This window comes from Melospiza georgiana, chromosome 4 (assembly GCF_028018845.1).
Source record: "Melospiza georgiana isolate bMelGeo1 chromosome 4, bMelGeo1.pri, whole genome shotgun sequence".
Classification (NCBI taxonomy): Eukaryota; Metazoa; Chordata; class Aves; order Passeriformes; family Passerellidae; genus Melospiza; species Melospiza georgiana.
The window spans coordinates 16527969-16541230 of record NC_080433.1 but is presented as its reverse complement, the minus strand read 5'-3'; the positions used below and the strand labels follow the sequence as shown (position 1 = coordinate 16541230).

At 41.1% G+C, this 13262-nt stretch overlaps 1 protein-coding gene across 3 annotated transcripts in view; it reads right to left on the bottom strand.

Annotated features, from left to right (window-relative positions):
* Positions 1–13262, bottom strand: part of KIAA1549 (KIAA1549 ortholog) — a 142009-nt gene that overhangs the window by 14077 nt on the left and 114670 nt on the right. For all 3 annotated transcript variants that reach the window (XM_058021879.1, XM_058021878.1, XM_058021880.1), the window contains exons 12-16: positions 10473–10597; positions 5696–5901; positions 3745–3968; positions 2467–2611; positions 232–462 (exon numbers count right to left, since the gene is read on the bottom strand). In XM_058021879.1, coding sequence (XP_057877862.1) covers positions 232–462; positions 2467–2611; positions 3745–3968; positions 5696–5901; positions 10473–10597 — 931 coding nt within the window. The remainder of the gene's footprint in view (positions 1–231; positions 463–2466; positions 2612–3744; positions 3969–5695; positions 5902–10472; positions 10598–13262) is intronic.

Here is a 13262-nt window from a genome sequence, read left to right as displayed (position 1 = left end):
TCTCCACCAGAGGTAAACCTGAGCTCCTGCATGTTTGGACTTGCCTCCATGCACCCAGCTGCAGCATCCAGCCAGCCAAAGGTGCCTCTGAGGTGAAACCACCACAGTTGCCACCTTTGGTCAAGCAGTAAGGGCCAGTTTGTTATTACTGGCATTGTAACACCAATAATACTGGTACTATTCCAACAGTCCAGCCCGCCCCGAGGCAGTCCCTCCCTCCCTGCCCCTCACCGGCTGTGCTGCGGAGCCCCCGGGCGCAGGCACGGCGTTGGAGCCGGCCTGGCTGCTGGGAGCCACGAGGGCGAAGGCGTCGTCCAGCAGGGAGTGCATGGTCTGCCGCGCCTCCTCGATGGACGGCTGCGGGGGCACGTACTGCGGCACGGCGTGCGCCGGCAGCCCCGCCAGCTTCCCCACCTCCGCTGAGGACGACGTCTGCGGCTCCGCTGGCAGGTCTGGGTCCGACTGCAGCAAACAGAAGGAAGGTGAAGGGCAGCCACAGAGAAAATCTAACTGGCTTCCAAGCCCCTGTGGGCCTTCAGGCTGAGCGACACAGTCTTGACCAAAATCACGTCACGTGCCCTTACCCTCCCTGCTGCTGCGTGCACATATGTAACACCAAACACTTCATTCAACACTCCAACACTTCATTCAGTGTAGTCTGAAGGACTCTGTGACTGTGTTCACAGGAGTCTTAAGATGAAAAAAGAGATGAAGATCTCACTCCATGTTTCAGAAGGCTTGATTTTTATTTTATAATATATATTATATTAAAACTATACTAAAAACATAGAAAAAAAAATTCACCAGAAAGCTAGCTAAGAATAATAATAAAAAAAAGATAACAAAAGCTTGTGGCTCGGACTCTCTGTTCGAGCCAGCTCACTGTGATTGGCCATTAATTAGAAACTACTAAGGTGGGCCAATCAAAGATTCACCTGTTGCATTCCACAGCAGCAGATAACCATTGTTTACACTTTGTTCTTGAGGCCTCTCAGTTTCTCAAAAGGAAAAATCCTAAGGAAAGGATTTTTCATAAAAGATGTCTGTGACAGGACTCTGATCTCAGGTAAGGCAGCAGAGCTTTAGGCAGGAGTTACTCAGCTATAACAGAAATCTTGTGTTTTGCAACCATGTAATGAAGTCATGCAGAGATCATTTCTCCACCCAGAAGAAAACCAATCAGCTCTGTCTACATCTATCACTTTACAGCTTTTGCAGTTCCAAGAAATTAATTCAGTCTTTAGCTTATAACTGACCACATCAGCAGTAACATTAAACAATTATCACCTCCCAGAAAAACGCAGAAAGGAAGCTGTTAAGGAACTAAGTGGTAACCTGCATGGAACTTGAACTTGGGTGCATCACCTGAATGGGATTCATGTAAGTGCTTCAATGCAGCAATACCTTAGGCATGCATCATAATTACTACCTGGGATCTTACCACATGGGCTTATTGTTCATCAGTGAGAGGAAATTAAACGAGCTTTAGAGCAGCAGACTTATTATCAGAGCTCATTCTTACCACTGCATGCAGACTGCAAAATCAGTCGTCAAGAGGCACAAGCCTCTACTTTATTAGGAACTTAGCATTCCGAGCAGTCTCACTGCAGATGCCAAAGGGGCTGAGCCTGCTGTGTGCCATGTCTTAATTAAACAGCTCCAGATGATAATTCATTCTACTGCAGCATGACATTAAAATCATCACACTCATGTCTGAAGGCAAAGGGAAACTGCAGAAATTGACATCAGAGTCACCTGACCACATATGCAGCTAACAGTGAAATTCTTAAAATTATTAAACCATCTTTAAAGATAAGAACTGTCCAGGGGCTTCCAATATTATCACTTGGCTTCATGGAATCTGCTTAGAAGTGGTTAAAGATGCCTAAGTACTGTTTGTGACATGGATATGATTGAACAGAAGTATTCTCCAGTGTCTTTTTTTAGATGTGAGACAAAATTAATTTTCAAGACATTGCACTAGAATTGTTTCATGTTACTGTAGTACAAAGATGTGTTTCTCTGTCATTAATAATTAATTGCTGCATTTGAAACATGAGAAAATTTCTCATAAAGAGACCTGAGTCTTCCACTCTGTAAGAGCAAAGGATGAAATTTACTGTAATATATGAATATATAACATCCAGCAAATTGGACTAGAGCGAAACTATGTTCAAGATATTGTGGAACATGCCAAGCACACTTTCATGTGCATAACACAGCGGCATTAATGAAAACAAGGCTTTGGTTCTTGGCCTCTGTAATATCAAAGAATATTCAGCAGAATTTTACTGCTTAAAAATGACAGACTGTCAACGAAATCCTTATTTCATTTTGATTTACATGCTAACTGCATGACTGAAACTAACCACATCATATGGACCACAAACAGAAGGCCAAAAACCTGCCAGTGTCACAGCTGTCATCATTATCAGAACAGTCCTCCCATTCAAGAGACATACATACAATATATGCAGAATTATTGACTCCTGGAGGCCTTTTGTATGTCCCATCACTGTCAGTTGTGATTAACCTGTCCTTTTCAGCATCAATTGGGCTCCCATTTATCTGATGGCGACGGCGCTGCTTGGGAGAACGTTTTGCACGAGAACTTAACAGGAAAAAAACCAAAAAGCAGAGAGAGAGAGAGAGGTAATCAAATTATTCTTGAAATTTTTCTTCTCAAGCTTGAACTCCTCTGCTCATTTCCTCCAAGTCACCCTTGCCTCAGCCCCGTTTCTCTTCCCTTTCCCAGTATTCCATTCCTCAAGCTTCTCTTAGTAACACTCTCATTGACAGCTCTCTGAAGTATCCCATTCTTCCCCTAAATTCTGTCCAGAGTCACCTCCCTCTGACATTCACCTGTCCAGGTTGCCTGTGTTCCAGCTCCCCAGCCCAATGTGTGACACATCTGCAGCTGCAGAACAGATCACACTGCCAACAAAGCTCTGTGTTTGGTAAAGAGGGTTTAACCCCACCATACAAACCAGTTGAGGAACCCACACCCTGGAAAAAAGCTACTTTCTGTCAATGCAGAAGCATCCACTGGGCACCAGCGTTCCAGGAACAAAGTGCCTGTACTCATAAGCCCGAAACAGAACACAGGGAAAACTTTCTCTGCAAATACAAGGCCAGGAAGGCAGATCTATGAAGCTGACAGATGTGCCTTATAACCTTTTATGTATTCCCTCTGGGTAATCTCACTGATTTGTGAATTTGCCTTTAATGTTCAGAATGTTCATGCTTTTTAGGTTGTTCAAGGTTTTCCTTATTTTACATATTCCTCTCCCCCTGCCCCCCGCTTTATAAAAATATTATTACTTGCTGGTTATATTACTTGCATATATATTACTTTCAGCTTTCTTTTTTAGTGCTGATATTGGAATTCTGATCCCTCTACACCACACAAGAATTATTCAAACAAATGGCAAAGTAAATACTAAATTGTTTTAAGACTATTTTCATACATTTGGGCTTATTTATAAAGACTTCACTGCTGAGAACTTGTAAAAACATAATTTGAAATCAAAACATAGCGGCATATACTGAAAAAAATAAAAGTGTCCAGAACACCCCAATCCTTTTCACCTAGATAAACTCAACTAGTGATCAAAATGATTTCCAGCTCTGGCAGTTAAGATGTAGTTTTGATGTAGTTAAGATGTAGTTTTAGATGACAGCTTTGATGCAGTTTGGGCACCGACTCTAGAAGAAAATTGTTCATTCCATCTTTGAAACCCCTACCTCTTCCTGGGCTCTATGAAGACAGTAGGCACACTGCCTCCAGGGTCCAAGATCTTGTCAATCTGCATCTGTGCCTTGCGATATATCCTGTGCTGCTCCTTGGAGTCAAGCACCACCACGTCATCCACCACTGGGAACTCATAGTGACCCTTGCGCTTGGCACGGAGGCGGATCTTATTGCGGTGGTGCTCGATCTCAGATTTGTGCCTCAGGGCTGTTTGTATCTGCAGGAAGGACAAGGGAAAAAACAAAAAAAAAAAAAAAAAGAGAGGAATATTTTTGTAGTTATATACTTTTCAAACTGGATTTTGCTGCTCTTCTGTAAAGCTCTCCTCCCCACCTCTCTGCCTGTCCCTGCCTCCCTCCCCCAAATCTCTGAAGGACTAAAATAAGTCACACAATTTATGAGCACACTTTGCTTCCTGGATATTTTGCAGTCTCCCCATTGTCTCCCCAGGTAGATGTACTATTACACACAGCATGATTGCCAGCACAGCAGGTGCAATTAGAGGGAAGTGGCAGTTTGTTAATAAAAGGAGGAACACAAAAAACTGCTCCTGTCTGCCAGACATAACATTGCTCTGAAAAGATAAGACTAACCAGTCTGTAGTTAGCTATGCTAGGCAAACAGATATTTGATCAACAGGGTTTAAATCTGCCAGCCTTTCCCTTTAATGACCTTCATCACATAAGAAGCAAGAACTTCAAGAGCCAACTGAGCTCACAACTCAGTGCCTCTGCTGTGCCATATGCTATGCAGGAACACAGCAGCAACACAAAGGCCCAGATACCCAGCTGAACATGGCACTATCAGCTCTGCATCATCCTGGAGGATGAGTTTTCATGCATCTCTCCTACCTTTTTTCAAATTTCATGGAGTACATCTCATTATCTGGGTAAAGCTGTTGTAACACCGCACTTGTAAGTCCTGGCCCAAAACCCACTCAAATGATTCTGATTCTTATCACTGGTAAACACTTGAGCACCAGATTAGCAACAACTGCCCTGCCTGTGCTGGACTAGTTCTGGAACACATCAGCAAATTAAGAACCAAATAAAAATTGATTTTTGTGTATTCTCTCATGAAAATCCAAAAAAATAAAAGCATACAGAGGACAGAAGTCAGACTTGTTCTTTATGCTTATAGTCAGAATCATATGTCTTCTGCCCATACAGACAGATTTCTGTTTTGTGGCTCCTCCTGCCTCTGTATCCTAGATAGATATATTTGCCTCTCTTCAGTAAGGTACTGAGAAACACAGATTCTTGACGAAGTTACACTTTTGAGTAATCAAAATTCAGTTACAGGTTTGAGTAATCTTCCGCTCTGAATTATGAAAAAATGTCATCTCACACCAAACCAGGATGCAGGTAGGTGCTACTGTCAGGCAGTGTATGATGAGGTTTTATGGTGCTTTACCTCTCCTCATGCCCTAGGCACGCTCATATTCTGCTAATAAAAACATGAGCCTCAGAAAAAGCAAGAAATTTTGTATCTTTAGTGTCAGCTAAACACATTAGAAGTTGAAAGCAATGAAGTGGGCTGCAAATTCACACCCCAGAATGCTTTGAGATATTCTGAGTCCTGAACATTCTGAGTCCTGAAAAGTAAAAGAATAGTGTAGAATGAAAACCAAGGTGGGCCATATGTTCCAATTCTCACACATTAATTAGCACAACTTTGTCTTTTAGTCATGTCTTTTAGTCACGTCCTGCTGACTAGCACAAGGACCCTAACACAAAGGTATCCTGACCATCAAATCCTCTCTGTGTTTGAATTTTGGTTTAGGCATCCCTTAAAAACAGGTCAGATAATTTCTCTGGATGGAAACAGGATTATTCCTGTAACTAAAGGAATTTACAAGGAACTCCTGATAACAAGAAACTGGCTACTTTTCACTTGACTAGGCATAGAATCTTCCAAAACCATGGAAAGCCCTCTCAGAAATACCTCTTTATTGATTTTGTTGGTCTCTGCCACCCGATCGGAGAGCACAGAGTTCTGGACCGGAGGGGCTGCCATGGGCTGCATGGCAATCAGCTGGATCTTGCTTGGGACACGTCTGCTGGCATCTGAGGAACGGGACATCCTATCCACATGCTCAAAGATGGAGGCTGAGGAGTGCTGCTCGTTTCCACTGCTGGTCTGAGGAGGTCCTAAATTATCAGAAGCAATACGGAGTGAAGCAGCGCTGCCAGGGTTAGCACAGTCAAGTGTTAAGCTCTACAGATGCTGTGCTACAAAACTGTGCCCTGTTTTCCATCTGTGTCTAATTTGCCCTACAGGCCTTCCAGCTGACTCACATTTAGTGTACAACAAGTTTACCCCGTGGTTTGCAAATTATAAACATTTTCCCATTATATTTCCAGAAGGTGAGCTGTCACTCTTTATTTCTGTAAATCAAGCTCTTGGCACTTGCAAACCCCCAAAATCTCAATCTACTTTCCTGCATAAAAAGCTGTTTAAGTACATTCTACTAATGATTCCTCTTATCAGTACTTAAGGAGATGCAAATTGCTCAAATGGGGGTTCAAAGAGCAATGAAAGATGTCTCAATGCAAAATGCATTTCTTAAGTGATAGGAGTGATACAGGAACCAACAAAAAGCCCCTTAGAAATCTGCACAAAACACAAAGAATTTTACAGACATTTTACTGATTAATGCTTTTAAAGCAGATTTTTTTCTCTGTGACAAGATAAATAGTCACATAATAATAAGCAAGCTGCATTAATACTGTCATGTTGTAATTTCTTGAAGAGGTTAAACCAACTCAAATACAATCAGCAAAAGACATTATAGAAACCAATATGCATGGAAGTGCACCCAGGTCCTGTCAACAGTTAATTACTTCAATATGAATGGGTCATCTCCCTGAAAAGACTTGAAACCTACAGGATCACCCCAGTGATTTGCAGTTAAGCGCAGATTTAGCAATTTTTTTTCTGAGTTAGACCTAATTCAGAAACTGTTATGCAGATGAAGCTTGCAAAAGCTACCAAAAACTTTGAAGATAACCTTTTGTCTTATCTATGTGATAAAGCCACATTCTCAAACTGCTCTTCACCATGAAATACAAGAAATGAGAGATCAAGACTCGTGACTCTCCTTATTAAGCAACACAACAGTGTTGAGGGACATAGTCCCACATCTTCCTACAGATGTCTAATAAGGAGATGTGGTTCTCAATATTCAAATCAGGAGGAAAATCTAATTTGCTCCTGATACAGAATCAATTGCTGATCAACATAATCCACCTACAACAGACAGGAAGGGAAATAAAACAGTCCCTGCTGTGATCCTGTTGCAACATGTGCTGGTAAGACAGGATAGGGTTTGGAAGAGGAGTGAATCCTATTTTCTGTGGAAGGTCACAGCAGATGACTTGCTCCTTTGTCTCTTCCAGCACAACAAGGGAGCAGGACAAGAAAGGAATAGTATGCTTTATTATATTCACAGCATACTAGTTTTGGGCTGGAAAGCAGTCTGGCCACAAGTTAAGCAAAATCTCTATTCATATTTCTCAGACTTGATCAAAGCATTGTCAAACATACGCATTTACAAAAGGCATGCAAAATTTATAAATGTGATTTCTCTGTACAAATGTTCTTAAAAAGAAGATAAACAGCTCCATTCAAGACCTCTGTGTCCCAAATGTTCTGCAAGACACAGAATCTAAATGAAACATATCCATCTCTCTTCTGCAGCTATTTGTATTATATTAACCATTTGCTGTCTTCACAGCCCCATTTTCATGCACCTCTCAGAAGTGTGCAAGCATTGCCTCTCACAGAGAGGAGCACAAGATGTATTCAGGAGTTAGTGTGAACCCCTCAGAGCAATCATGTAGTCAATAGAAATCTGAACTTCTGCATCCATCTTCCCCAAACATTAGTCATTTTGTCCTCACCTTTTCACTCTACCAGCCACTCACAGGCTCACTGACCTCCAACATAAAATTGTAAGGGTATTTTTGTATTACTTGGTTAGCAAGGTCCAATATTTTCAATTACACTGAGCATTCACTCTGAATCTTTATAACTTCATCCATAACTTTCCCTTGTACACACATAAACAAATGCTTGGCTGGGGCCTCTTAGTTGAAAAAGGTTCTTAAGCTCATTTGGTAAAACCGAAGTTCCACTGAAAAATTTTGGTGACGCTCTAGAGCAACACCATATGTTACTCCTTTTTACAGAAAAGATACACACAAAAACCCCCCATAAGCTGCATATGACCTTTAAATCCTCTCTGTGGGTCTGCACTCAATGTGTCTATAAATACAAACCAAGATGGAAGCACAGAAAAGGAGATCAAGTCACGAACAGCACAGCGCTGTATACATACAACAAAAGGAGAAATGGTTTCTAACCCAACATAAGAATTAGATCCTGAAGAAGCTCTGACAGAGAGAATAAGCACAAATTCTCATTTCAAAGTTCTCATATTACACTATTATTCACATCTACAAAATTTTCCTTATAGAGCTATTGGATGGCACAACATGAATGAAATGTTGATTTCACAATAAGTCAGCTGAGGCTAAAAAATAATGGAGAGGTACTTAATACCCCAGTACTGGGCAGATCATGTTTCAACAACCAGGCCATATAGGTCACATGCCAGGATCAGTGTTCATCACTGCTCCCTCAGTTGAAACCATTTACTGAAACATCAGGAAGCTGTGATTTCACATGAAAACCAAAACAGCTGGAGACAGAGACAGGCTACTGCCCCCTGCACCCTTGAGACACAGCAACCAAGGTGCATAAGGCCTCATCCAAAATCAGATAAAGTCAATGGGATCCTTCAACTCATCCACTGGTATCTTAACCACGCCAGAGTAGGCAATTAGAGATAAATTTCACACAGTTTGTTTGTATCCCAGTAGGTGACATCCCTAGGATGCAGCTGATGACTCATTCCACCAGTGGAAAGCAGGAGAGCACAGAAGGACAGACAGAGGGTTGGCTACTCTAAGAAGGTCAGTGCTATCAGAGGAGACAATCCTTATTTTATTACTAGATGTGTTATACATTATCAAAGACAGCAGCAGCTTTCTCCTGCCCTATGTTTGCCATGTCTCAATCCTGGCAGAGAAAACAAGAGTTCACAACAAAACATCTATGTTTCTTTGCAGGTTCAGTTCATATTTTTCTTGGGCTCCAGTTAATTAATCCTACATTAATTCTAATATTATCTCCAACTTGTTTCTACAAAGCTGATTTCAGGACCAACAGCTGCATTAGTTTTGCTTCTTTCACAGTGATGTTTTCCTCAATAATTTGAAAGAATTGGGAGGAAAAAATTAGAAAAATGTGCTGGATTACTATAATTTGTGTTACTGAGATTTTTTTATGCTTCAATAGCTCAAAAGCAATTTTATTTTCTTAGACTCAGAAGACAAACTCTTCCATCCTTAAGACATAATTGCAGTTACCCCAACACCCCTATTCATATTTGTACTCAACTACCAGCTCTGGTTACTTACCCACTCTGTTTGCTCCTGACAACATAAAGGAAAAAGAAGAGACAACACAGTAATTATGACAAGCAATTTAGCTAGAATGGCAACTGGATAAAAACCCACAGCAGTAAGATGACTGCATTTACTTTTGAATGAAATGCATGAACTTGGGTAAGACTGCCAAATCTCAGCTGCACAAAAAGGGAACTGAATCTCCCATTTAGCAGAGAGCTCTCTGCAGACACTGCCTCAAATTCTGAACGCTAAGAATAGTCCCTATGATTTGCAAACTAGGGGCACCAAATGCTGAAAAAATAGTGCATTATACCCAGTGAGGGCATGATAGGTAGAAAGGACACATTTTACACAGTCTCCTTGCTGCCTTTATCAGGTAATTCAGATGCAGCAACACGTAACGTTTCTACACCAAAAGGAAATGTTAAATGTTACATAAAGTTTTAAGCCAGATAGAAAAAGAAGAGATGAACCTGGAGGTCCCAGGTAAAAAGAAATGGGAGAATAGTAAAACAGAGCAACAGAATTCAAGTCAGATAGGCTGGAGGAACTTAAACCCTCCTGAGATATTTTCCCATATTTTCAAATATTTAAATATATCTAATATATATCTATTAATCTAATATATATCTACATCTAAAATATATCTATTTTAGAGTACTTCCAAGAAAAATAGTGGCATTTTAACTGGAAACAAGATGGTTCTTTATTAAAAAATACCAGTGCTATTTACACAGCGGCACTGAATTTTGATCTCTCTAATGTACAATCATGCAGGCATTTTGATTATTTAATTACAACTCATTTGTAAAACTTTGATCTTTCTGGTGTCTTTTTCTTTTTTCATGTCACTTTTTCAAAGTTACTGTTACAGACACACCACCATGGTGTGAAGTCCTGCTGTGACCTCTGCTGCCCATGTAACTGTCTGCAGTTCTGCTACCATGGGAGACTCAAATAAGCCTGGCTGGACAGAGTTTTGCTGGGGGTGTGTGTGGCACAAAAGGAGGCAAGATTCATTCCTGCTAAGCCATTTGTTTCAAAAGCTTGCTGGAATGAAAGGAATGTACAGCTCCCCAGTTTCAACAGAAGAAACGAAACCAAATATGAAGGGATTTTGTGTGGCTACGAGCAGCAAAATCAGCGGCCAAAGATGAGTTTAGAAAAGTTACAGCACCAAAGTAACTCTTCAGCCTGAGTAAAGCATGAGAGCACACAAGGAGGGGAAAATATAAAAGGAAACAAACCCTTCTTCACTGCTCTGCGTGGCTTGCCCTCGTTTCCAGCAGTTGATGGCCTTGCAACTTCTTCTCCCGTCTCTCTCCCACTCGATTGTTCACTTGCTGTGGATTCAGCATCTGATGGCGAAATTCTGCCACAAACACGACAAAACAAACAAACCAACATGTAACACAAGTCTGCAAGGGGGCATATTTGTCACACACAAAGAATCCTGTGCTAAAACACCTTGTGAAGTCTGCTAAAATTTTCCTCTTTTTGTAAGTAAATGCTTAATGCGTTACCATAGCTAGATATTCATTGTCACAATGTTACTGTTGTGTGTGAAAAATGACTGCAACACAGTTCACATGTGACAATATTATTAAGTAATCTTTCCTTTAAAATACACTACAAGAAAAAGCTCTGCATTTGTAGCTAACAATTTACCTCTCAGAAAGAAAATAATTGTATTAGGAATATGAAACCCACAGAAGTAACTAGTCTAACATTAGGAATATGAAACCCACATAGGTAACTAGTCTAACATTCAGCCTTACCAACTTGGTGTTCTCTTGCTAACAATACAAATCTATGTGAATATTTCCCTGACTAGTCAAATGTAAGGCCATTAAAAAATGCTTCTTTTATGCATTTATTCCATGCAGTCACAAGATTCTTAAGAACATTTGTTATCTAAAAAAAAATCTCAATCTCAGTGCTCACAGCTTTTGTAGGCAATATAGAAAAGTACCATGATCTTCAGCTGTAAAATTATTCTGATAATATATAAGTAGAAAAAATAAAGGGCCCACACCACTGCCTGACACCAAAACCTGTCCCTTCACATGGGATCAGCCTTTGTGATAGTCTCTAGTGACCACTTTCACTCATATTCTATTGTGGTAGGGAGTTAATCACGGGGAGTATGCACACGTCTGTGCACCAACCTTATTAGTGCAGGATTTGCTTGGGCTAGATGGGTATATCTGAACTGGTTACTGGGGCTCTTGGCTAAACATCAACCTGCCTAGAGCACCCAGACTAAGATATCTATATGCAGCCTGACAAGTCCATTGAAGTTAAATCTACTTCTTGCAGCTCTGAATTCAACTTCCCTTTTTCTCCTCCCTAAACAATGCCCTGATCTGCAGGAGTGTAATACTAATGTCACATCCCAATTAAAAAAAATAATAGCAGGGAAAAGACGATAAATGGTCCTCAATGAGCTTAGAGATCTGCATCACTGCATCTTTTCCTGTGGGGAGAGGGTGTGCAGAGCTATCACCTCCATCACCTTTGTCCTGGTTCAGCAGAGTATGAGGCTGGAGCTCTGTGTCCAGATCTCCTACTGACTTTCTGCTTCACCTCATTGTGCTCTGCATTTCCCATGATACTCCTTTCTCAGCATATCCAAATTACCACCAAGTAATAGGAACATAAACAGAGTTGAGTCAACATCAGCCATTTCTTGTAAATGCTGAGGAATATGCACTTGTATACTCTCAAGTCAAAACAACAGGTCCAACTCCCAGCTGGAGCCCAGGGATGCTGAGCTTTCTGAACTAAGCTGTTCTTGTTTGTTGTTTCCTACAGACACAGAACGTGTACTCACATCACCGCTAGTTTTCCTGGCATGTAACACACAATCCAGAGCTGAACGGTGATGAACTGAGCTCTGTATTTCCTCACAAAACATCAAGCAGCTAAACCCAACACAACACAGTATGATAACATTTCACATTTCAACTTCTGCCTGGGGGAATACATGTTTCAAATCACAAGCTGACACGGGCACATCAGCATGGCAGGGAGATGATGGCAGCATCTCCATGGCTAAGCCTAAAGGAAGATTTGTTCTCAAGGGAATATGAGGGAGAAGAGGGAGAATCTCTTCTGAAAACATTTCAAGTGTCTGAACTACAGGTTCAGACTCTCACCTCTGTGCCTAGGGAGATCATGGAGCAGATTGTCCTGGAAATGATGCCAAGGCACATGAAGAATAAGAAGGGGCTTGGTGACAGCCAACATGGCTTCAGTAAGGGCACATCACACCTGAATTACTTAGTGGCCTTCTACCACAGCCTATCATTAGAATGTTGGCTTCTGAAATTTCTCCTGCTTAATCTTCTGAATTATTCTAGACAAAATACACTAGCAACCTCAAATTTAAACTTATTTCTTTTGCTTATCTGCATATGCCTTCCCTTCATCCACATATCATCTCTGTCCTAGGCTCCTTCTGAACTTTTAAAAAGAAACCCAGAAATGCTTGTCTTTCAGATTTATATTACTTTGTTTCAATTTAAGTAAGCTACAACAAAACTAGTATAGCTCATTTTCTTCCATTATATTCCAGTTTTGTCCACCTTCCACTGTACCACTGGCAGTCTTCTACTTACAAGGCCTGCAGGGATTTGGGTGAACAAGCTTAGCATCTGGAAGCAGGAAACAGAGCTGTATGAAGCCCACATGGAGAAGATGAAGCAAGTATCTTAAGACAACTGGGGCTTTAGAGGAAGCACAGAGGGCTGAACAGAGGAGCAAGCTGTGCTGCAGAGACCTGCAGCCCAGTCAGAATCACCATTAGTTTCTTTCTAAGCTCATCCAATCCTGCTCATGATTGTTTGCTTTTTTTTTCCTCCCACTGTGCAGTACCACATAGATATAAGCATAGGGAATGCAGAGCTGGAGACAAAGAAGTGTGAGAGTGAGAGAGAAGAAGAAGAATTACTGGAAAGTAAAGTTCAGAGGGGATCTTCTCAGGGTTCCATTTTTTCCGCACATTATTTTTTTTTTTGTGCACAGATCCATCTCTA